This window comes from Oncorhynchus mykiss, chromosome 28, assembly GCF_057628025.1.
Source record: "Oncorhynchus mykiss isolate SJ-2025 chromosome 28, ASM5762802v1, whole genome shotgun sequence".
NCBI classification, from domain to species: domain Eukaryota; kingdom Metazoa; phylum Chordata; class Actinopteri; order Salmoniformes; family Salmonidae; genus Oncorhynchus; species Oncorhynchus mykiss.
The window spans coordinates 35304063-35330469 of record NC_143049.1 but is presented as its reverse complement, the minus strand read 5'-3'; the positions used below and the strand labels follow the sequence as shown (position 1 = coordinate 35330469).

Genomic DNA, 26407 nt, shown 5'->3' with positions numbered 1-26407 from the left:
CACCCTAAGACAAATAAAGACCTGTCACCCTAAGAAATAATGATTTATGAAGCATCTATGTAGGTCTTATGAAATATCTATGAAAAATGCAATAATCCTTTACGATATATACTGCATTCAAAATGTGACCCTCTGAGTTGGGGTTCTAAAGTTGCACAGTGGCCAAAGATATTCAGGTGTTTGTCAACTGCTGTCGTTCTTATTCATGGATCGTAGAACGCCTTTCAGAAACAGTCAAATGATTTGGTGATATATTTGAACAAGACATTTTACCATAGCTTTAGAAAAATATTTACAGGATCAAATCTTTACCGGTCAAAAGTTTTAGAACACCTACTCATTCAAGGGTTTTTCTTTATTTGTACTATTTTCTACATTTTAGAATAATAGTGAAGACATCAAAACTATAAAATATCACATATGGAATCACGAAGTAAGCAAAAAAGTTTTAAACAAATCCCAAAATATTTTATTTGTGCTGTAATCTGAGGTGCAGTTAATTGCCTATTTCTGAGGCTGGTAACTCTAATGAACTTATCCTCTGCAGCAGAGGTAACTCTGGCTCTTCCTTTCCTGTGGCGGTCCTCATGAGAGCCAGTTTATCAAGGCGCTTGATGGTTTTTGCAACTGCACATGAAGAAACTTTCAAAGTTCTTGAAATGTTCCGTATTGACTGACCTTCATGTCTTAAAGTAATGATGGACTGTCATTTCTCTTTGCTTATTTGAACTGCCATAATATCGACTTGGTCCTTAACCAAATAGGGCTATCTTCTGTATACCACCCTACCTTGTGACAACACAACTGATTGGCTCAAACACATTAAAAAGGAAAGAAATTCCACAAATTCACAAGACACACCTGTTAATTGAAATGCATTCCAGGTGACTACCTCACAAAGCTGGTTGAGAGAACGCCAAGACTGTGCAAAGCTGTCATTAATTAAGGCAGAGGGTTGCTACTTTGAAGAATCTACAATCTAAAATATATTTTGATTTGTTTAACACTTTTTTTTGGTTACTACATGATTCCATATGTGTTATTTCATTGTTTTGATGTCTTCACTATTATTCTACAACGTAGAAAATAGTAAAAATAAAGAAAAGCCCTTGAATGAGTAGGTGTTCTAAAACTTTTGACCGGTAGTGTAAATAACATACATTTTTCTGTTTCTTGGGCTTATTGCACCCGTTACTGAAATAGTTGTTCCCGTTTAGATGGTCAAGGTAGAATTATATTTTAACAATATTTATATTTGCTTAGGATCTCACTTGGCGAAGGCCACACGATGGAAAATGGAGGAATGCAACAACCATGTCTCTGTAACTAACAACGGCAAGGCACTCTGAGAAAAATGCAAATAAGGCTTTACACTAAGTGGTGTGTTCATTGAACACTGAAAAGTGTGGGCCCATATGGACACAGGACCAGTATTAAATTTAACACTGTGTTGATTCAACACTGGATCATTTGCTGTGTGGCTATGTTTGGAGTGGATGTTTGGTGTAACTCACTTCACTTGTCCCATCATTCTAGTAAATTTCCTTTCATGTAAAGTAAGTCAGCGTCTCACAAACATACAATCTGCTAAAAGCTATTAAAGATGAACACACTGTACTTAATGTCTTGATCTGGCTTGAAAACGTAATGTTTATACACCGGTGGTCCACGATGTTTGTGTTGATGTGCAAACAGCGTCCATCGTGTGGATGGGCCGGTAAACAGACGTGTGCGAGTCCCAGTGTGTTTGTTTGTGGTGCCATAAGTACATTGGGACTTGAGTGTTTTCACCTGTCCATACTAGGTCAAGTTTGAGGGGGTCAACAAGTGCCTTTTGGGGAACACAGGAAGGAGGATGGTACAGTATGCATGTGTTTAGTCTGAGTATGGGGGACACTTACAGTATACTGCTTTCACAAAGGATTAATGGTATTTTGCCTGTAAAAAAAACTGGGCAATGTTTATATGACCCATTTTTACCATACACCTTTTATAATGTACCATGCCGGCATGCCGAGGACGAGTGTACAGATCTGAGTGGGCATCTATTTTAATAACTCCATTGAGAATATACACCGTCAAAAATAAATATGTTATTCATTTGTTTAGGCAGGTCCTAAGAAACATTTTAAAACTATTAAAATGTATTTTCAAAAGAATAGAAGAGCATATTTTGAGTTTATTAGACCTATGTTAGGGGTCTGTGGAGCCATGAAATTCAAAAGTTGGTTATTTTGTTAATTAAACAGACAAGACAAACCTACCCGATCACAGTCAACACACATATTTTAATAGCAAGAATTTAATGAAATGTAAAAGAAAAAAAATACAACAAATATTTTTCCCACACAACTTGTGTCACAAGAACGTGTGGAACCACTGTCATATTAAATAAAGGGTCAGTTTGAAAGAGAGCGTGTGCTTTTTCTATCCACGTTTATTCTCTTTCATCTCCTCACTACGCTTTGTTAGGGAGCAGGCATCGGGTCTTAACTTCATCACGCAGTGGCGGTCGATGCCGTTTAAGATGAGATAACATTTACATTTTTTTCATGAGCATGGCCTTATTTCTATTAGATCATATTGGGTGACTGTCATTCGTATTCCATTCACTCAGTTCAATGGAACATCAATAGGTTTAGGCTACTACATGATTCTCAAATTTTCCTTATAGCAATCATGAGGTTGCTACAACCTAGCCTATTGTGTGAATGAAAGTTTACAATGTAGGTGCACACAAGGATGCCTGACTGGAGTGTCAGATTGCAAGTGTTTATACTTTTAGGACAATTTCAGCTCTGTCTTGTGCTGTAAGGACAAACGCTGGGAGGCGAGAAGCAAGTATAGGGAGTGAATATTTAATGAATAAGCAGACAGGAAACAAAACACGACCAGCGTCTGGACAAGGAACACATAACAACATTAATGCTGACTCGGGAAAGAAACTGAGGAAGTGACAAATATAGGGGAGGTAATTAATAACGTGATGGAGTCCAGGCGAGTCTGATGAAGTGCTGATGTGCGTAACGATGGTGACAGGTGTGTGTAATGATAAACAGCCTGGAGACCTCGAGTGCCAGAGAGGGGGAGTGGGAGCAGACGTGACAGTACCCCCCCCCCCCCCCCCGGGAGAGCTGAGGCGAGGCGTGGGAGCCCGACGAGCCAACTGAGGCTTCTGAGCCTCTCGAGCCAGCTGAGGCGTCCCGGTTGCTTCGGCAGCGGCATCCGGACCCGACATCACCAACAAAAACATAAAACTCCCTGATGCTTCAAATTGTGGAGTCAGCATTCTGTAAGGACAGAGGCTGGGAGACGAGAAGCAAGTACAGGGAGAGAATGTTTAATGAATAAACAGACAGGAAACAAGGGACACATAGCATAATATAATGTTGACTCGGGAAAGTGGCAGATATAAGGGAGGTAATTAATAACGTGGTGGAGTCCACTTGAGTCTGATGAAGCCCAGATGCGCGTAACAATGGTAACAGGTGTACGATAAGCAGCCTGGCGACATTGAGCGCCAGAGAGGGGGAGCGGGAGCAGACGTAACATGTGCAGCGAAAGTATTTGATTGACAACAAACACAATTAGAATCAAGGTCCGAGGTCAAGGACAACACCTGAAAGGAGGGGAAGGATGGGGAGAGGAGTCTGCTGCTAATACTACTTTAACCTGTAGACTCATCATGAAACTACAACATGTTTGAAAACCCCTTATGAGATATTCAGAGCTAGATATTGGATTTATCTAGACATTATACAGCAGACCTGTAGGGCCAGGATGTATTCATATAACAGCAGATCTGTAGGGCCAGGATTTATTCCTGAACAGCAGACTTGTAGGGCCAGGATTTATTCCTGAACAGCAGACTTGTAGGGCCAGGATTTATTCCTGGCCATCTGACATGACCAGGAAGTGTCTGTAGCCATATAGTGTCTGTAGCCATATAGTGTCTGGAACCATGTAGTGTCTGTAACCATATAGTGTCTGTAACCATATAGTGTCTGTAGCCATACAGTGTCTGTAGCCATATAGTGTCTGTAGCCATACAATGTCTGTAGCCATATAGTGTCTGTAGCCATACAGTGTCTGTAGCCATATAGTGTCTGTAGCCATACAATGTCTGTAGCCATATAGTGTCTGTAGCCACATAGCGTCTGTAGCCATATAGTGTCTGTAGCCTGGAGTGCCAGATGGGAAGTGTTTATACTTTTGGCACAATTTCAGCTCAGTCAGGTGCAGCAAAAGTATTTGACTGAAAACAAAATATTTGAATCCAGGTCCAAGGCCAAGGACAGCACATAAAATGAGGGGAGGGGTGGGGAGGCTACTGCTAATATTGTGCTTTCATACTGAAGAATGTCCAAACTTTGGAACTCCCCATTCCATTCTTCCACTTTAACCTGTACAGTCATCATGATGCTACAACATGTTTGAAAACCCCTTATATTGGATTTATCTAGACATTGTACAGCAGACCTGTAGGGCCAGGATTTATTCCTATACACCAGACCTATAGGGCCAGGATTTATTCCTGACCATCTGACCTGTAGAACCAGGATTTATTCCTGACCATCTGACCTGTAGGGCCAGGATTTATTCCTATACAGGAGACCTGTAGGGTCAGGATTTATTCCTATCCAGGAGACCTGTAGGGCCAGGATTTATTCATATACAGGAGACCTGTAGGGTAAGGATTTATTCCTATACAGGAGACCTGTAGGGCCAGGATTTATTCCTATACACCAGACCTGTAGGGCCAGGATTTATTACTGACCATCTGACCTGTATGGTCAGGATTTATTCCTATACAGAAGACCTGTAGGGCCAGGCTTTATTCCTATACAGGAGACCTGTAGGGCCAGGGTTTATTCCTGAACATCTGACCTGACCAGGAAGACCTCCTGTTTTTAGTCTTCCTCCAGTGGTCATTGGACACTTCGGGGTCAGATGGGACATTATCCTGAAGGAGATCAGATAGTACTTTATTAGTCCACCAGAGGGGATATTTGATTGCACCAGCAAATACTTACATCACCAATACATTCACAATAAAAACACAACAAGGACCGATAGACACTAAAGCAGCAAATCATCAATGAATATAAAAAGTGTTCACAGTAAAAAGCCTCATAGGAGCATATGGTGAAAAGCATAGCCATATAGTGTCTGTAGCCATATAGTGTCTGTAGCCATATAGTGTCTGTAGCCATATAGTGTCTGGAACGTTATAGTGTCTGGATTGATATATTGTCTGGAACGATATAGTGTCTGTAACGATATAGTGTCTGGCACCATATAGTGTCTGTAGCCATATAGTGTCTGTAGCCATATAGTGTATGTAGCCATATAGTGTCTATAGCCATATAGTGTCTGTAGCCATTTGGTGTCTGTAGCCATATAGTGTCTGGAACGATATAGTGTCTGTAGCAATATAGTGTCTGGAACGATATAGTGTCTGTAACGATATAGTGTCTGTAGAAATAGTGTCTGGAACGATAGCATCTTTAGCCATATAGTGTCTGTAGCCATATAGTGTCTGTAGCCATATAGTGTATGTAGCCATATAGTGTCTGTAGCTATACATCGTCTGTAGCCATATAGTGTCTGTAGCCATACAGCGTCGGTAGCCATATAGTGTCTGTAGCCATACATCGTCTGTAGCCATATAGTGTCTGTAGCCATACAGTCGTCGGTAGCCATATAGTGTCTGTAGCCATATAGTGTCTGTAGCCATACATCGTCTGTAGATTAAAGTGTCTTTAGCCATACATCGTCTGTAGCCATATAGTGTCTGTAGCCATACATCGTCTGTAGCCATATAGTGTCTGTAGCCATACAGTCGTCGGTAGCCATATAGTGTCTGTAGCCATATAGTGTCTGTAGCCATACATCGTCTGTAGCCATATAGTGTCTGTAGCCATACATCGTCTGTAGCCATATAGTGTCTGTAGCCATACATCGTCTGTAGCCATATAGTGTCTGTAGCCATACAGCGTCTGTAGCCATTTGATGTCTGTAGCCATACAGCGTCTGTAGCCATATCGTGTCTGTAGCCTTATAGCGTCGGTAGCCATATAGTGTCTATAGCCATATAGTGTATGTAGCCATTTGGTGTCTGTAGCCATATAGTGTCTGGAACGATATAGTGTCTGTAGCAATATAGTGTCTGGAACGATATAGTGTCTGTAACGATATAGTGTCTGTAGAAATAGTGTCTGGAACGATATAGTGTCTGGAACAATATAGTGTCTGTAGAAATAGTGTCTGGAACGATAGCATCTGTAGCCATATAGTGTCTGTAGCCATATAGTGTCTGTAGCCATATAGTGTCTGTAGCCATACATCGTCTGTAGCCATATAGTGTCTGTAGCCATATAGTGTCTGTAGCCATACAGCGTCGGTAGCCATATAGTGTCTGTAGCCATACAGCGTCGGTAGCCATATAGTGTCTGTAGCCATACATCGTCTGTAGCCATATAGTGTCTGTAGCCATACAGTCGTCGGTAGCCATATAGTGTCTGTAGCCATATAGTGTCTGTAGCCATATAGTGTCTGTAGCCATACATCGTCTGTAGCCATACAGTGTCTGTAGCCATATAGTGTCTGTAGCCATACAGCGTCGGTAGCCATATAGTGTCTGTAGCCATACAGCGTCGGTAGCCATATAGTGTCTGTAGCCATACAGCGTCGGTAGCCATATAGTGTCTGTAGCCATACAGCGTCGGTAGCCATATAGTGTCTTTAGCCATACATCGTCTGTAGCCATATAGTGTCTGTAGCCATACAGTCGTCTGTAGCCATATAGTGTCTGTAGCCATACAGTCGTCGGTAGCCATATAGTGTCTGTAGCCATATAGTGTCTGTAGCCATACATCGTCTGTAGCCATATAGTGTCTGTAGCCATACATCGTCTGTAGCCATATAGTGTCTGTAGCCATACATCGTCTGTAGCCATATAGTGTCTGTAGCCATACAGCGTCTGTAGCCATTTGATGTCTGTAGCCATACAGTGTCTGTAGCCATATCGTGTCTGTAGCCTTATAGCGTCTGTAGCCATATAGTGTCTGTAGCCTTATAGCGTCGGTAGCCATATAGTGTCTGTAGCCATATAGTGTCTGTAGACATAGAGTGTCTGTAGCCATACAGTGTCTGTAGCCATACAGCATCTGTAGCCATATAGTGTCTGTAGACATATAGTGTCTGTAGACATATAGTATCTGTAGCCATTTGGTGTCTGTAAAATGCATAGCCGCGGGAAGTAAGGGTGCTGAAAAATCTGAATAAAGATTTTTTTTTGGGTGAAAAATATATTTTTTCACTACAGTCTTGCACTGGGTGTTTAATAGTGCTGTATTAGCGGACCGAAATAGCATCTGGAACGATGTAGCGTCTGTAGTGTGGTCAAATATATTTTTTCAGCACCCCCCCCCCCGAAAATAAAATTCCCGAAATTTACAAAACATTTTTTTACAAACGCAGAACCCCAACCCCGAAACTACTTCTCGCAGCTATGGTAAAATGATTCTGTCTGCCATCACACTGCCAGGCTCCAGCAGATACTGTGGAGGGGGTTCACCTAAAGTTAGTTCACCTAAATGATGTAATAGGTAACTCAACATATTATCTGTTGATTATGGGAGTCAAGGGAAACCCACTGACCAAAAAACTGGTTGAATCAACATGGAAAAATGATTGGATTTTTTTTTGTTTAAGTCCTCAGTGTAAGAGAATTCACTCTCTTTTGACCTAAATCCAATGGCATGGTGAATTGTTGATTTCACGATGAATTCACGTAAGTTGATAACAGCCAAATATGAATTAAAACTACGGTAGACATTGAACTGAAACTCCTTTCTAGGGAGTTTTTCCTAGCCACCGTGCTTCTACACCTGCATTGCTTGCTGTTTGGGGTTTTAGGCTGGGTTTCTGTACAGCGCTTTGAGATATCAGCTGATGTACGAAGGGCTATATAAATACATTTGATTTGATTTGAACTGATGTCTGTGCCAAGTGGGTCGCAATTATTATTACCGTTGTTGTGGGCCAACGAATGGGCTATGATAGCATGTCGTATCTTCCACACTACCTTTTCCCGTGGGAAGCAGCACCAGATAATTATTCTCCTAGTCTTGTTTTCTCAAAAAGAAACATGTTTCCTAAGACACAAGGTCACATTTGTGCGTGTGAGAAAGCGAGAGAACGAGAGAGGAGATTAAAGCTTGCAAGAAAGGCATTTCATTGTACCTGTGCACGTGACGTTAAAACTTGAAACTTGATTAGATACACTACAGCCATATATTGGACACTTATGATCATGACAGATAAACCTCATACTATTATTGAACATAATTTCCAACTGAACAAGTTGTGGCCAAACCAGGGCCTGTACAGCTACATGGTTGCAGGCTTTTATCGGGGCGGTAGGGTAGCCTAGTGTTGGACTAGTAGCCGGAAGGTTGCAAGTTCAAATCCCCGAGCTGACAAGGTACAAATCTGTCGTTCTGCCCCCTGAACAGGCAGTTAACCCACTGTTCCTAGGCCGTCATTGAAAATAAGAATTTGTTCTTAACTGACTTGCCTAGTTAAATAAAGGTTAATTAAAGGTAAAATAAAATAAAAAATAGTCCCAGCCCAGCAATTAATACACGATGCAATTGATCACTTAGCTGTATCAGGGCAGGAACAAAAGTAATCATTGGGAAATTCAAATCAAATCAAATTGTATTTATCGTATGCACCGAATGTAGTAGACCTCACAGTGAAATGGTTACTTACAAGCCCTTAACCAACAATGCAGTTTAACAAAAATTATAAGTGTTAAGTAGATAAGTAAAAAATAAATGAAAATTATCTATTTAAACAGGGCACCTATAAGAAGTAGCCTTTATACATACAGTAGAAAAGCAAAAATATCTTGACTTGCTTTCCTTTGATACTTAGTTATTTATGGCTGAGTGGTGAAGTGAGGACTAGAGGTCTGGCCAGACCATAGAGAACCTCTAAATTAAACCCTGAAAGTTCCAGAATGGGTTGAAAATGGCAGCCATATTGGCATGGGAGAAATCCAAACAGTCTAATTGTAATGAATGGCAGTAGAGGCCTCTATTCTAAAAAGGCATATGATATATCAGAACTTGTGTAATATAATTATTGTCAACCTAATACATTTTTTTAAATATAATTGTAAATACATACTTATATGGGTTTTATACACATTTTCTGTACAGTATAAATATGTAAACAGACCATAAATGTCTCAATTTTTGTTTTCTTGGAAAGCTGTGAGTGCTATTAAATGATACAACATCAGTGTTTGTTGTATTTACAACTTGTCCAAGTCCTGTCATCAACTGAATGACTGTGGATTGACTGCATTGTTTGAATGGAATGTTGGCATATTGGCAGTTAATGTGAAAAATGTATGGAATCATTCCTCTAGAACTGGCTAACAAAAATACAGTGGGCCTCCCGGGTGGTGCAGTGCATCGCAGTGCTAGCTGTGCCAGCAGAGATTCCGGGTTCAAGCCCAGGCTCTGTCTTAGCCGGCTGCGACCGGGAGTCCCACAGGGCGGCGCACAATTGGCCTAGCGTGGTCCGGGTTAGGGAGGGTTTTAGGCGGCAGGGACATCCTTGTCTCATCGCGCACTAGCGACTCCTGTGGTGGGCTGGGCGCAGTGCACGCTGACCAGGTCACCAGGTGTACGGCGTTTCCTCTTGACACATTGGTGCGGCTGGCTTCCGGGTTGGATGTGCATTGTGTCAAGAAGCAGTGCGGCTTGGTTGGCTTGTGTTTCGGAGGACGCATGGCTCTCGACCTTCGCCTCTCCCAAGTCCGTACGGGGGTTGCCAGCAATGAGACAAGACTGCAACTTCTAACAATTGGGGAGATAAAAGGGGGTAAAAAATAATAATACATTTCAAACATGCAGTGCAGATAAATTATTCAAATAAATTCTTCAAATTCATTATTTTACAGCACCGGTTGACTCTGACCTTTATCAAATCAAACTTTATTGGTCACATACACGTGTTTAGCAGATGTTATTGCGGGTGTAGCGAAATGCTTTGTGTTTCTAGCTCCAACACTGCAGTAATAACTAACAAGTAATATCTAACAATTTCACAACATATACCCAATACACACAAATCTAAGTAAAGGAATGGAATTAAGAATATATAAATATATGGACGAGCAGCATCGACTAAGATACAGTAGAATATCCAGTAGAATATCCCATCATAAGAAGGTTAATGTGCATTCTAGTATTCCCAATTCTATAGGCCAGACAAGGTCTTCATCTGCTTGTTGCTATGTAGGGCTGTTATGCAGGGTTGTTATGCACTCTCTACCTCCCACCAATTTGGGCGCATTCATTGTTTCATTATTTACATGTTTCATTATTTAAATTAATTTGCCCTTTGTTTGTTAAATATTTATCAATTTCCCGCTAAACATCTCACCAGTAATTAATTTACTGTTTAATCCTTGTAATTTCCTAGTAACATTACTAGATATCTAGAACATAGAGGTTACATTTGTTTGAAATATGTTTTGGTTTATCATATTCTATTGAAGGGTTTTCTGCAAATCTACTTCAATTTATTTTGCTTGAGCTACACAGTCATACTTTTAACTTTGGAAAATGTGGTTTTACGTCTAACTGAATGGATATTGAGTTCATCATTGTTTCTCCGCTGAAGGTGTTTCTGTGCTGGGTTTTTAGAAACATTTGCCAGCTATAATGAGTGTGTGTTGTTTTTTTCTAGTGTGCGTGTACTGGGAAGTCCATGTGTCACTGTGAAGGAGTCAAAGGCAACAAGGTAACCAGAACACCAGCACACAGCTTTGAGACTGTATTGATTTAGAATCAATCCTTTTAATACTACATTATTTATGCCTCATGATCACTGTTATTTCTCCCCATGATTTACACACACACACACACACACACACACACACACACACACACACACACAGGGAGAAAGGGGTCGTGCAGGAGAGACGGGTCCACCTGGGTCGGTTGGGCATCCAGGCTCAGAGGGTCACCTTGGACCTGTGGGGCCAAAGGTCAGGTGTCTGTTATCATTCTTTACTGTCCTTTCCTAGGAAGTGTAGAACTTGCCCTTGAACACATATCTAGGATTATATATCCAGATTCCCCCACTCCTTAACCATTAGGGGGGGGTTGAACAACTGGTTTCTAACATCTCCCCTGTAACATACCATGTAGCAAAACCAATTTAACCCACGGATGTTGTTCTGACTGAATTGTACATTTTAGTGTGCCGAGACTTCTACAGTCACTAATAGTTACTACTACTGCACCTTCTTTCTGTTACGGAACCCAATAATTAGCCTACAGATAAGGTTGCACTCACTTTGTCTAGGGGTATTAGGCCTAGTTAACTGGTCAGTAACCTAATTTAAGATGTGCATCTATGTGAGAAATCAGTGTATGTGCCCAGGGAGATAATACATGAACAAAAAGGAAAAATACAAAATGCCCCAAACTAAAGACAAAAACAAACGAAAGGTCTCATGACCACCAAAACAAACCAAGCAGCCTTACAGCTTACCAGCTGCTACTCTGACTGACCATCACCTTCAATGGCAGCACCTGATGTGCTTATCAACAAGGCTCAGCATCTGGACCAGGTTGCAGCTGCCCCCTGGGGGATGGAGTGTGGAAGTGTATCCTGTCAATATGTTTGCCTAACTGTGCGCTAACGCGACACAGCCCACTACATAACACTATCGTGAAAAATACTTTGATTACAAGCAAGCACACCATTTTTCTTCAGGAAATTAAATTTTTCTAGTTTGAATTACTAGCTATCACAACATGCTCCTGACCCTCCTGATGTATTTAAAGTGTAAATGGCGACTCTACTGTAATTACAATAGGCTACATTAATATTAGTTTCCATTCATACAAAGTGTCAGGTAAATATCCACAGTGGAAATACATCGTTTCTATTGTACGGAGAACTTGTCAAATAGATAAATCCCTCTTAGTCTGTTCAAAAAGGACTAAGTTGTTCCGCTGATAATACCAACCAAGGCGAACATATCTCAAAACACTTTGGGTTGCAAGCCGGACTAAGGTAACAACAACATAATCTTTTAGGGAATGGTAACAAATAATGGTTTCAGAGACATAAAGGAAGAGGCGAAGCAGGACGGATAGCTGGGCCCGAAATGTATCTTCTTCAGCAGGTGGCGTATTTGTCACAAAGCGAGGAGTTTTTTTTTGTATGGAGGTCAATGAGAGAGTGTTGAATTTGGTTAACAAAAGATGTAATGGCTTATTTGCAACGTCTGGCTTATTTGATCAAATACATGTTTTGTAATGCTTAGGTTGTTACGAGTGTCCTCATATAAGTAGGAAATAAGTTGCAGACGCACAAATATATACCCCCAAGACATTTTTAGGGGGGGGGGGGGGGGTATGATACTTATGCCTCAGTAACTTTCTCACTCATCATTATTCCCGATTCATTCAGGATTATCTGTAACCATGGTAGCATCCACATTAGAAGTGTTTAGAAACATGTTATATTCTTATTTACAATAAAAGTGACTCCAAAGTGACACAATACATTATTTACCATTTCATTTCTATTGGGCACAAAATCATCTGAAACACAACCAAAACAAACAGCAAATGCTTCTAACAAATGTGTCGTCACACACTTAATGTAGTCATTGCGTGCTATGAATATGGAACCAAATGCATAACTTTTTACTAATTTAATACACATATAAGTGAATTTGTCCCAATGCTTTTGGCCCCCTAAAATGCAGGGCTATGTACAAAAAAGTGTTGTCATTTCTTAACGGTTCACCCAATATGGATGAAAATGAAAGCTGACAGTTTGCACTTTAACCTCGTCGTCATTGTATCATTTCAAATCCAAAGTACAAAAACAACAACAAAATGTCTCAACACTTTTAGAGCTCACTGTGTGTCTATCAGATTCCAAAACAAACAATGTCAATGTTTTGGTTGAACAAGAAACCACCAGCAGAACACATCAGATGTCTAAAGAAACCGTCCTCCATAAATAGTGCTGTGGACAAGGCCTTACAGAGTGAGAACGGGCACCTGAACCTGTTCCTCCGCCTCTTTCTCAGCCTCACACTGGAGTCTAAATCAGACTCACTTACGAGGCCTTCTGAAAACAAAAAGGAGGCAACTGGCAAAAGCAATGAGGAAGCAGTCAAGTACGTCAAGGAGAAGATCAGGGAGAATCCCTCCAGAAAGGTGAATCAATCTGTACCACTGTCTGAATGAACTAAAAGACCATTCTCTAGTGGAGGAGATCCAAAGCTACCTGAGCTCAGGAAGTCTCTCAAAAGCCAAACTGTCAGCTGGACTGTGGTCACCTCTGATTTCCTGTGTTACTGACTTCAGAAGAGGAGCTGGACGTGTTTTACCTGAATACATACTCTAGATCAGAGGAATGTCTTCTTAGGTTGCTGCCAGTGGTCAAAACCTCCAGAACAGCTCTGTAAGTATAAATGTTCAATTTTCACCTTCCTCCCATTCTACACCAGATTAGCTTGTCATTTGTCAATTAGCTTGCAATTTTCACCTGGAGACCATGTTGATCCAATCGGGGAGAAAGTGTATGACGTTCAATCTCCATTTCTCTGTGAAAAGTCTTGCCGATAGTATCAATCGACACACTGCATGCACCTGACACTGTATTGTGTGTGACCATATTGTTTTGGTCCATTGTCTAGGCTGAATGGATGTAACCTCTCAAAGCGACGCTGGGAAGCGTTAGTGTCAGTTCTCGGCTCTAAACCCGCACACCTGAGAGAGCTGGACCCGAGGGACAACAACCTGCGAGATTCAGCTGATCCTTCCTGACCTTGGGGATCCTCACTGTATTCTCCCACATGGCAGTGTTTCCTCTGTTAATTCCTCTATATATATTTCAGTGTAAACTTAAATGAGTAACACTGGCATGGGACCCCTGCCAGTGGTTTAGTTATGTTTGAGTCACTCAGATAGCATAGGAACACGGCATAAGACATGGTAAAATGTGTAGAATTGCAGGAAATTAGCTTTAAAACAAGGTGACTTCATAGTAAAACTATGTTTGACATGATGGGTTGTACTTGGAATAAGAGTACAAATCAGTCTATTTCTGAGTGTGTAAGGCTTTTTGCAGGTTGTCATTCTGTTTGGTCACAGAGGAAGTGTCACGTTCTGACCTCTATTTCCTTTGTTTTTGTATTTATTTAGTATGGTCAGGGCGTGAGTTGGGTGGGCAGTCTATGTTTGTTTTTCTATGTTTTGGTCTAGTTCTATGTTCGGCCTGATATGGTTCTCAATCAGAGGCAGGTGTTCGTCATTGTCTCTGATTGGGAACCATATTTAGGTAGCCTGGGTTTCACTGTGTGTTTGTGGGTGATTGTTCCTGTCTTTGTGTTTGCACCAGATAGGGCTGTTTTGAGTTCTCACGTTTCTTGTTTTTGTTAGTTTGTTCATGTATAGTGTCTTCATTAAATTACAATGAACAACCACCACGCTGCGTTTTGGTCCGCCTCAACTTCACAACAAGAGAATCGTTACAGAATCACCCACCACAACAGGACCAAGCGGTGTGGTAATGGGCAAAGGAGAAAGCAGCAGCAGGAGCAGCGCGAGGAGGTATGGACATGGGAGGACGAATTAGACGGTAAAGGACCTTGGGCTCAGCCAGGAGAATATCGCCGCCCCAAGGAAGAACGGGAGGCGGCGAAAGCGGAGAGGCGCTGGTATGAGGAGGCAGCGCGGCGTCGTGGATGGAAGCCCGGGAGTCAGCCCCAAAAATTTCTTGGGGGGGGGGCTAACAGGGAGTATGGCTACGCCAGGTAGGAGACCTGAGCCAACTTCCTGTGGTTACCGGTGGGCTAGAGAGACCGGGCAGGCACCGTGTTATGCTGTGGAGCGCACGGTGTCCCCAGTGCGGGTGCACAGCCCGGTGCGGTACATTCCAGCTCCGCGTATCGGCCGGGCTAGAGTGGGCATCGAGCCAAGTGCCATGAAGCCGGCTCTACGCATCTGGTCTCCAGTGCGTCTCCTTGGGCCGGCTTACATGGCACCAGCCTTGCGCACGGTGTCCCCGGTTCGCCTGCATAGCCCAGTGCGGGCTATTCCACCTCGCCGCACTGGCAGGGCGACCGGGACCATTCAACCGGGTAAGGTTGGGCAGGCTCGGTGCTCAAGAGCTCCAGTGCGCCTGCACGGCCCGGTCTATCCGTCACCACCTCCACACCCCAGCCCTCCGGTGGCAGCTCCCCGTACCAGGCTGTCTCTCCGGCCCATCCGTCCAGAGCCTTCCTCCTCTCCAGCGCTGCCGGAGCCTCCCGCCTGTCCGGCGCCTCTGCCGGAGCCTCCCGCCTGTCCGGCGCCTCTGCCGGAGCCTCCCGCCTGTCCGGCGCCTCTGCCGGAGCCTCCCGCCTGTCCGGCGCCGCTGCCGGAGCCTCCCGCCTGTCCGGCGCCTCTGCCGGAGCCTCCCGCCTGTCCGGCGCCTCTGCCGGAGCCTCCCGCCTGTCCGGCGCCTCTGCCGGAGCCTCCCGCCTGTCCGGCGCCTCTGCCGGAGCCTCCCGCCTGTCCGGCGCCTCTGCCGGAGCTTCCCGTCTGCCCGGCGCCTCTGTCGGAGCTTCGCGTCTGCCCGGCGCCGCCAGTGCCGCCCGTCTGCCCAGCGCCGCCAGCGCCGCCCGTCTGCCCAGCGCCGCCAGCGCCGCCCGTCTGCCCAGCGCCGCCAGCGCCGCCCGTCTGCCCAGCGCCGCCAGCGCCGCCCGTCTGCCCAGCGCCGCCAGCGCCGCCCGTCTGCCCAGCGCCGCCAGCGCCGCCCGTCTGCCCAGCGCCGCCAGCGCCGCCCGTCTGCCCAGCGCCGCCAGTGCCGCCCGTCTGCCCAGCGCCGCCAGTGCCGCCCGTCTGCCCAGCGCCGCCAGCGCCGCCCGTCTGCCCAGCGCCGCCAGCGCCGCCCGTCTGCCCAGCGCCGCCAGCGCCGCCCGTCTGCCCAGCGCCGCCCGTCTGCCCAGCGCCGCCAGCGCCGCCCGTCTGCCCAGCGCCGCCAGTGCCGCCCGTCTGCCCAGCGCCGCCAGTGCCGCCCGTCTGCCCAGCGCCGCCCGTCTGCCCAGCGCCGCCCGTCTGCCAGGAGCCGCCAATGCCGCCCGTCAGCCAGGGGCCGCCAGTGCCGCCAGTCAGCCAGGGGCCGCCAGTCAGCCAGGGGCCGCCAGTGCCGCCAGTCAACCAGGGGCCGCCAGTGCCGCCAGTCAGCCCAGCGCCAGCGCCGCCAGTCAACCAGGGGCTGCCAGTGCCGCCAGTCAGCCAGGGGCCGCCAGTCAGCCAGGGGCCGCCAGTGCCGCCAGTCAGCCAGGGGCCGCTAGAGCCCCTCCGCCCGGAGCAGCTGTCCCTCTGTCCCGAGCAGCTGTCCCTCTGTCCCGAGCAGCTGTCCCTCTGTCCCGAGCAGCTGTCCCTCTGTCCCGAGCAGCTGTCCCTCTGTCCCGAGAAGCTGCCCCTCTGTCCCAAGCAGCCCCTCTGTCCAGTGGGGTCATTGAGAGGGGTGGGCATGGTGAGTAAGCCACGGAGGCGGACAATAAGGCGGACTGAGACAATGGCGAAGTGGGGTCCGCGTCCCGCGCCAGAGCCGCCACCGCGGACAGACGCCCACCCAGACCCTCCCCTATAGGTCAAGGTTTTGCGGCCGGAGTCCGCACCTTTGGGGGGGGGTACTGTCACGTTCTGACCTCTATTTCCTTTGTTTTTGTATTTATTTAGTATGGTCAGGGCGTGAGTTGGGTGGGCAGTCTATGTTTGTTTTTCTATGTTTTGGTCTAGTTCTATGTTCGGCCTGATATGGTTCTCAATCAGAGGCAGGTGTTCGTCATTGTCTCTGATTGGGAACCATATTTAGGTAGCCTGGGTTTCACTGTGTGTTTGTGGGTGATTGTTCCTGTCTTTGTGTTTGCACCAGATAGGGCTGTTTTGAGTTCTCACGTTTCTTGTTTTTGTTAGTTTGTTCATGTATAGTGTCTTCATTAAATTACAATGAACAACCACCACGCTGCGTTTTGGTCCGCCTCAACTTCACAACAAGAGAATCGTTACAGGAAGGCTGTGGTTTTCTCGCTTCAGCACTGAAGTCAAACCAGTCACTGATAAAGCTGGATCTGAGCTTTTAGCTGAATTTATCCCTAAATGTATTTCCAAGTTGCAGTATTCCAAAATAGCTTTGAATTGAAATGCCATCAAATATATTTAAAATGTTACTTATTTTAGGCAGGTTAGTAGTGGAAAGATTGAGCAGATAGTTTTGTATTGTTTGTGAACTTGAGTTCAGTGTGGACCATAATGCTAACAGGGTGGACCATAATGCTAACAGGGTGGACCATAATGCTAACAGTGTGGACCATAATGCTGACAGTGTGGACCATAATGCTAACAGGGTGGACCATAATGCTAACAGTGTGGACCATAATGCTAACAGGGTGGACCATAATGCTGACAGTGTGGACCATAATGCTGACAGTGTGGACCATAATGCTAACAGGGTGGACCATAATGCTAACAGGGTGGACCATAATGCTAACAGTGTGGACCATAATGCTGACAGTGTGGACCATAATGCTGACAGTGTGGACCATAATGCTAACAGGGTGAACCATAATGCTAACAGGGTGGACCATAATGCTAACAGGGTGGACCATAATGCTGACAGTGTGGACCATAATGCTAACAGGGTGGACCATAATGCTAACAGGGTGGACCATAATGCTAACAGGGTGGACCATAATGCTAACAGGGTGGACCATAATGCTAACAGGGTGGACCATAATGCTAACAGTGTGGACCATAATGCTGACAGTGTGGACCATAATGCTGTGTGTTATTTGAAATCGGCACTTGAGAAATGTAAGTCTTGGTTGCATTGAGGAACAAGATAATAGTATTCAAATATTGCATTTGTAACAACTACAGCTTCCAAAACAATTATAGTCACTTATTAAACATAAAGTTCTTATACTATAAAAGTCTCAATTTTTAGATGGAATATGAAGAAAAACAAAATGTTGGGCATTATTCACTCATTCACTCATTATCCAAAACTGTATTTATGACCTTTTATAAATGATGGTGATCAGTTTTTGTGTCTTCATCAGATGCATGTGAGTTGACACTGGACCCCAACACAGCAGACAGAGATGTCTCTCTGTCTCAGGAGAACAGAAATGTGACACGGATAGAAGAGGAGCAGCCCTATGCTGATCACCCAGACAGCCCTATCATGATCACCCAGACAACCCTATCCAGATCACCCAGACAACCCTATCCTGATCACCCAGACAGCCCTATCCTGACCACCCAGACAACCCTATCCAGATCACCCAGACAACCCTATCCTGATTACCCAGACAGCCCTATCCTGACCACCCAGACAACCTTATCCTGACCACCCAGACAACCCTATCCTGACCACCCAGACAACCCTATCCTGATCACCCAGACAACCCTATGCTGATCACCCAGACAACCCTATGCTGATCACCCAGACAGCCCTATCCTGATCACCCAGACAACCCTATCCTGACCACCCAGACAACCCTATCCTGATCACCCACACAGATTTGAGTTCTGGCAACAGGTGCTGTGTAAGAGGGTCTGACTGGGTGCTGTTTACTGGGTGGTAGAGTGGAGGGGGGCTGAGGTTCAGATAGGAGTGGCTTACAGTGGAATCAACAGAAAGGCAGTGGGTCCTGAAAGTGGGCTCAGTTACAATGATAAGTCCTGGGGTCTTGTTGGATATGATGACTGTTTCACTGTCAGATGCAAAAACAAACTCACTACCTTACCTGCCTCCCCCCCCCCCCCCCAAGTCCAGCTCTAACAGGGTAAGACAGTATCTGGACTGGCCTGCTGGCTCACTGTCCTTCTACAGGGTCACCTCTGATGCAATGAACCACCAGAACACATTATACACCCCATTCACTGGGCCCCTTGTCCTTGTGCCAGGTAGAATTGTCTCTGTTTCCCCAGTCGCAGGAGCTCTACCTCTATAACGTTATACTATATATGATATCTAATGGCTATTCTTTACAATTGTCCTTTTTTTACTTAGTCTAAACTCTGTCACTGTATGTGGTCTTCATTTGTTTGTGTAATATGTGCTAAGTAATAGCATATTGTAATGTTGCCAATATGTGGCATATTGTAATGTTGTGTGTGTGTGTGTGTGTGTGTGTGTGTGTGTGTGTGTGTGTGTGTGTGAGGGAGGGTGGGTGGAATGAATATGACACGTGTTCTTGTCAAAAGTCTGGGTGATGTGGGTAAGGCAGGATACAGAGATGAGTAATAATCGTAACTTTACTCAAAAATCAACATTCCATGAAGGAGACAATAATCCAGATCACAAAGCGAGACAACATGACAATAACAAACACGCACAAAAACCAAGGGGAAACCAGAGGGTTAAATAGGGAACAAGGATATTGGAATGGAAACCAGGTGTGTACAATGAAGACAAAACAAATCGAAAATGAAACATGGATCGGTGGTGACTAGAAAGCCGGTGACGTCGACCGCCAAACGCTGCCCGAACAAGGAGAGGGACCAACTTCGGCGGAAGTCGTGACAGTTCTACAGGAACTGCACCGTACAGTGAAGACCTAGTCTTCTTGGGTTGGTCGTTCAAAAAATACATTATAAATGCTAAATACCAGTAAAAATGTTCTAAATTATTGTTCACCCAAAAATATGTTTCAAAGGCATTGATAATTTCAGAAGACTGAAAAATCACTTTAACTAAAACTGTGTCCCACTTCTTCTTTACTTATAAGACTGGACACTAGACCTCTTTCGTAAATGTAAGACTTAAATGTTGGCAGTTACTTAAATATGACGAAGGGCGCTTCAAATATCTCTTGTCCTAAGATGATGTCCCCTGTATTTGTAGTGTTCATAAGACACAAGGCTTAAACGATGTCAGTTACTGACACATGAAAACAACTCGGCAATCTGTAACATTGTAAAACCCCTTAGTTCAGGAAGGGGTAACGAGGTGTGTGTGTGCTTGCTTGCCAGTGTGTGTAATGTGGTTAATGCAGGGCATTGTTCCGATCCACAGTAATCCATCCTCTTCTCTCAGGCTACGGTAGCACACTATGACTCGTCCATGTTTTTGGGGACAGTAATGTGTGAAATCACATCTGAATCATGTTTTAATTGTCTTTCCCAGGGAGATGTGGGCCCTCATGGACCTCCAGGAACAGATGGCGATCGGGTAACTTTCCACAAATGTCTTTGCTGATTATGTAAATGGTATAAGTGTGTGAGTGTGTGAGTGTGTGTGTGTGTATTTGCTGTATATTTAGTAAATCTACAGTCCTGTTTATTTCTTCAGGGACCTGATGGCAAAGAAGGATTTTCTGCGACACCAGGTCTACCGGTAAGACTGTGTTTGTGTGTGTGTGTGTGTGTGTGTGTGTGTGTGTGTGTGTGTGTGTGTGTGTGTGTGTGTGTGTGTGTCTTTGTCAGTGTAATATTTACCCGACTCTTCCCCTAGGGCATCCCAGGCCTTCAAGGACCAATGGGCCAACCAGGTTCCCCAGGATGCAATGGGACAGAGGTGGAGTAACAATGGCTTTTGTCCCATAAATCTCTCTCTATGTGAACCTCTCTGACAAAAAAAGATATCACCCCAAGCTATCCAGATGTAGACAAGACTCACAGATAGTCACACACTCTAGTTAGACAGCAGGATCATCACTACCGTCTTATCTTCACAATCATCCCATATAATGGCACCCTATTCCATAATATGGATCAGACTAAGTGTCCACTAGTTTTTCTGTTAAAGGTAATGCATTATGTAGGTGTAACAATGTACGCTGAGAGTCAGGAAGCAAGTTCAGTGACTGAAAACATTTAATTAATAAATGGAACAAAACAAGAAACCGACAAGGAACAGGAACAATGACGACTAGGGAAGGAAACCAAAGGGAGTTTTTTAAATATATATTTTTAACCTTATTTAAGAACAAATTCTTATTTTTTTTATTATATATATATTTTTTTTACCCCTTTTTCTCCCCAATTTCGTGGTATCCAATTGTTGTAGTAGCTACTATCTTGTCTCATCGCTACAACTCCCGTACGGGCTCGGGAGAGACCAAGGTTGAAAGTCATGCGTCCTCCGATACACAACCCAACCTAGCCGCACTGCTTCTTAACACAGCGCACATCCAACCCGGAAGCCAGCCGCACCAATGTGCCGGAGGAAACATCGTGCACCTGGCAACCTTGGTTAGCGTGCACTGCGCCCAGCCTGCCACAGGAGTCACTGGTGCGCGATGAGACAAGGACATCCCTACCGACCAAGCCCTCCCTAACCCGGACGACGCTAGGCCAATTGTGCGTCGCCCCATGGACCTCCCGGTCGCGGCCGGTTACGACAGAGCCTGGGCGCAAACCCAGAGTCTCTGATGGCACAGCTGGCGCTGCAGTACAGCGCCCTTAACCACTGCGCCACCCAGGAGGCCAAATTCTTATTTTCAATGACGGCCTAGGAACAGTGGCTTAATTGCCTTTTTCAGGGGCAGAAGGACAAATTTTTACCTTGTTAGCTCAGTGATTCAATCTTGCAACCTTTCGGTTACTATAGTCCAACACTCTAACCACTAGGCTACCTGCCGCCAGGTAGGTAAGCCTAGTGACATATATAAGGGCAGGAAATCAAGTAGGTGATGGAGTCCAGGTGAGTGTCATTATGCACAGATGCGTGTAACGATGGTGACAGGTGTGCGCCATAACCAGAAGCCTGGTGACCTAGAGGCAGGAGAGGGTGCGCACGTGACAGTAGGGTAATAGTGCTCCGCTTAGGACACGGCGCCACATTCATTCTAAGTGATGTTAACGACATGTCTCCACAGGGTGAGAGAGGTGCTACTGGTCCAGCTGGTCCCTGTGATGGTGATGATGGATTAAGAGTAAGATGGATGGTTACACAACTTTTTATTTTATTTGTGTGTTTAACTACTGTCTGTCATAATATGCTTTTTTTTTGTCATGTTCATATTTGTCTTTCTTCTTTTTTTTAGGGTTTACCTGGAGCACCTGGACCAAAGGTAATCTCTCTCTGGCTCTTCTTCCTTCTCCTGCTCATTCCTTCTTCTTCATCATCATCATCATCATCATTATCACCATCATTGTCATTATAATTATCAGCAGAATTAACATTTTGTGTGCATGTGTGTGTGTATGTGTGTGCAGGGTGAATCCCAAATGTTAATTGGGTTTGGACAGTCAGGGAGACCTGGACCCCGAGGAAGGGACGGTGACCAGGTAACTCACAGCAACCCATAATATAGCATCACTCTATTCCTCTGTCTATCTTCTCCTCAAGCTTCAGTTCCGTCCTCCACTTCCTCTATACTTCCTCTATATTCTATACTTCTATTCTCTATACTGTAGGGGGCCGTCTTTCGGATGGGACGCTAAACGGGTGTCCTGACTCTGAGGTCATTAAAGATCCCATGACACTTATCGTAAGAGTAGGGGTGTTAACCCCGGTGTCCTGGCTAAATTCCCAAACTGGCCCTCAAACCATCATGGTCACCTAATAATCCCCAGTTTACAATTGGCTAATTCATCCCCCTCCTCTCCCCTGTAACTATTCCCCAGGTCGTTGCTGCAAATGAGAACGTGTTCTCAGTCAACTTACCTGGCTTCCTGCACGTGTAGAGATCAGAGAGGTTTTGATGGGTGTATATGTGTAGCAGAAACTCACTCCTCAGCCTGCCCTGAAGTGTTGCCCCTTATGCCATTGAAGAAGGTCATAATTGGTGGCGCGTTAGGTTGAAATACTCCATGAAGGTGGTCACATGTGTTTGCGAGGCATATGTCCCGAGTTTGAGCCAGGGTATGAGCCCGATCGGAGGGAATCAGAGGTATTCACTAAGCAAGCAGTATGGTAATACGGATCACCTTGTACACTGATAGGCAAGATGACAGTTTCACTATGAAAACACTAATCAAATCCTCTCAGACATCCACTAGTGCATTATGGGTTATGGGCTGGGCATTCTTCTCTTCTCCTGATCAGAAGCCAGGTTTCCATGTCAATATTCTAAAATCGGCAAAAGGAAAATATGTGCATTTTCACACCAGATGTGTGTCCACCAAACAGATATTTTTTTTGCGTATAAAAGTCAGTGTGTGATGACGTAGTGCACGCGAAATGATTTTTTTTTTCACTTACAGTATTCGTGTACCGAATAAAAATCAAATGTTCAATGTGTTTCCATTGCATTTTCAACTCTACCGATTAGTTTAGTCACAAACTGTTGTGTTAAATAGAAAATGTGTCTACTCTGGTCTCGTTATGTGTGCTCTAGCCAACAGCTCACAGACACTGTGTGGGTAGACTGTGATGGGTAGGCTAGTCTACATGCTGAGGTTATTATTATGGGTAATTATTGAAAGGAGCATCAAACTCATTCCATGCACTTTCACCAACCCTATGAAGATAATCTGTGAGAGAAAAATGACATATTTACCTGATTTGTTTAATATTAATAGTTAACAATTAATATGCTTAACTATAGACATTTCTATTCTTCCAATCCCTTTTAGCTCTCAGCAGTTGGTCTAGGCGTATAGTCAAGGACATTCTTGGCGACTCCGGTTGGAGATTAACTTGAGGAACAGAATAGACCTGTATTGTTTCCAATCATCTTTGCTTCTGAGTAACTTGGCCACACGGCATAAGACAAAGAGCCTCTGAGAAGTGACCACAGTTCTTCAGTCCATCCTGTTCCTCTCATATCTTCCAAGGGCACAGCTGTTCACTTGTTTGCGCGCTATGACCTCACATACCCGATACACATAACCACGAAGAAGAAAAGAAGCTAGCTTATGATGCCCCGATATGCCAGGATATAGACATGAACCCATCTGTCCGTGGTGTCTATTAGGGTGTCCGATCAGAGATAGACATTAAAACTATCTGTCTGTGGTGTCATACAGGGTGTCCTATCAGAGATAGACATTAAAACTATCTGTCTGTGGTGTCAAACAGGGTGTCCAAGGGGGAACAGGACCGACAGGACAACAAGGGGACGTTGGGCCCCGTGGTGTCGTTGTGAGTGAATTATTGCGCCTGGTCTCAACTGTGTTATACATGTTTTATGCTATATTAATGTATTGTGATGTTTGTCTTCTTCAATGACATGTTCACAGAGATGACATTGGATTGCATCTTACTACAGTAAGCAGTACTGTACTGCTCCATGTAGGTTTTGTAACAGTCAATTCTCTGGTGTTAGTGTTGATGATGTACTGGGTATAGTTATGTCTTGACCTCCTTCCTTGTACTTACTACTCTCTATCTAGGGATTGCTAGGTCTACCCGGGATCCCAGGGTTAAAGGTAATAGGTCACATTGTGTGTGTGTGTGTGTGTGTGTGTGTGTGTGTGTGTGTGTGTGTGTGTGTGTGTGTGTATGAAGGTTGCTCAGCTGTGCTGTAACTGATGTTATTTGTTGTAGGGTCAAGAGGGACGCAGCTCCAGTATCCCTGGCTCTGGTGGTCCAAAGGTAAAGACACTACTTCACTGTGTAGCTCACATCATGTTGTACCATCATCATCATCATCATCATCATCATTGCATGTGTCCCTCGCCTATATCCCTTATTCCTCATATTATCTTTATGCACTGAGTTTCTCAATTGGAATGATTGAAATGCTTACTTTTAATTATTGATTATATCTGACATTATATATGCTAAAGCTCTTACGCTGAAGCTCATAAACCTACATATAATTTTACCTATACGGCATCCAATTACTTCAGTCAAAGGCCCTTTAAAATTGTGTCATTAAATGTTCTGTTTTTTTTGGCTATGTTTTGTAGTCGATAAGACATGACCACCAACTCTACGCTGCCACCTTGTGGCCAGTCTGTGGAGCTGCACTTGAAATATGAAGTTGGGAATGCTTTCGATGTCTGTTTTTTCTTGTTTGAAATGACATGTGTAACATAATGTGAACGTGTGTCTTCATGTTTAATAATTATCTGTACTAACCCTCCTACCCTCTTGGACCAGGTTTCTCTCATTTAATGAGTCATTCTAGCATCATGATGTCATATAACGAGCATACAGGTGGATGACATTCCAACTACAGGATATATATGTGTGTGACCGGTTCCCTTTTCTCTTGAAGGGACACCAAGGGCCACCTGGATTCCCGGGACCCATAGGGATCAAACTATATGCCCACGCTCCCTCCGATTTGAAGGTATAGTCACACCAAGTCAGAGCTAGGTTTAAATACTACACTGAACACAAAATAGAAATGCAACATATGAGCTGAAATAAAATATCCCCGAATTGTTCCATATGCACAAAAAAAATGGTATTTCTCTTTAATTGTTGTGCACAAATGTGTTTACATCCCTGATAATAGGCATAGTGTAGCATGTCGGGATAATAAAAGGATACTCTAAAATGTGATATCTCAAGTTTTGAGGGAACGTGCAATTAGCAGAGCTGTTGCCTGAGAATTGAATGTCCATTTCTCTACCATAAGCCACCTACAACGTTGTTTTAGAGAATTTGGCAGTACATCACAACCGTAGACCATGTGTAACCACTCCAGCCCAGGACCTCAATATCTTGCTTCTTCACCTGCGGGATCATCTGAAACCAGCCACCCGGACAGCTGATGAAACTGAGAACTATTTCTGTCTGTAATAAAGCCCTTTTGTGGGAAAAAATCTAATTCTGATTGGCTGTGCCTGGCTCCCCAGTGCTATCTAATACTGTGATGTGTGGAGTAATGCTACTATATAATACTGTGATGTTACTATCTAATACTGTGATGTTACTATCTAATACTGTGATGTTACTATCTAATACTGTGATGTGTGGAGTAATGCTACTATCTAATACTGTGATGTGTGGAGTAATGTTACTATCTAATACTGTGATGTGTGAAGTAATGTTACTATCTAATACTGTGATGTGTGGAGTAATGTTACTATCTAATACTGTGATGTGTGCAGTAATGTTACTATCTAATACTGTGATGTGTGCAGTAATGTTACTATCTAATACTGTGATGTGTGCAGTAATGTTACAATCTAATACTGTGATGTGTGGAGTAATGCTACTATCTAATACTGTGATGTTACTATCTAATACTGTGATGCTACTATCTAATACTGTGATGTGTGGAGTAATGCTACTATCTAATACTGTGATGTTACTATCTAATACTGTGATGCTACTATCTAATACTGTGATGTGTGCAGTAATGTTACTATCTAATACTGTGATGTTACTATCTAATACAGTGATGTGTGGAGTAATGTTACTATCTAATACTGTGATGTGTGGAGTAATGTTA

The 26407-nt window shown here is 44.2% G+C and overlaps 1 protein-coding gene across 1 annotated transcript in view; it reads left to right on the top strand.

The window, feature by feature from the left end:
* LOC110509050 (uncharacterized) overlaps nt 1-26407 on the top strand; it is a 61639-nt gene that overhangs the window by 2672 nt on the left and 32560 nt on the right. The window contains exons 2-13 of the mRNA XM_036966668.2: nt 10771-10824; nt 10982-11071; nt 20239-20283; nt 20404-20448; nt 20566-20628; nt 21932-21988; nt 22100-22126; nt 22272-22343; nt 24079-24141; nt 24393-24428; nt 24547-24594; nt 25223-25297. Of these exons, the coding sequence (XP_036822563.2) occupies nt 10771-10824; nt 10982-11071; nt 20239-20283; nt 20404-20448; nt 20566-20628; nt 21932-21988; nt 22100-22126; nt 22272-22343; nt 24079-24141; nt 24393-24428; nt 24547-24594; nt 25223-25297 (675 nt within the window). The remainder of the gene's footprint in view (nt 1-10770; nt 10825-10981; nt 11072-20238; nt 20284-20403; nt 20449-20565; nt 20629-21931; nt 21989-22099; nt 22127-22271; nt 22344-24078; nt 24142-24392; nt 24429-24546; nt 24595-25222; nt 25298-26407) is intronic.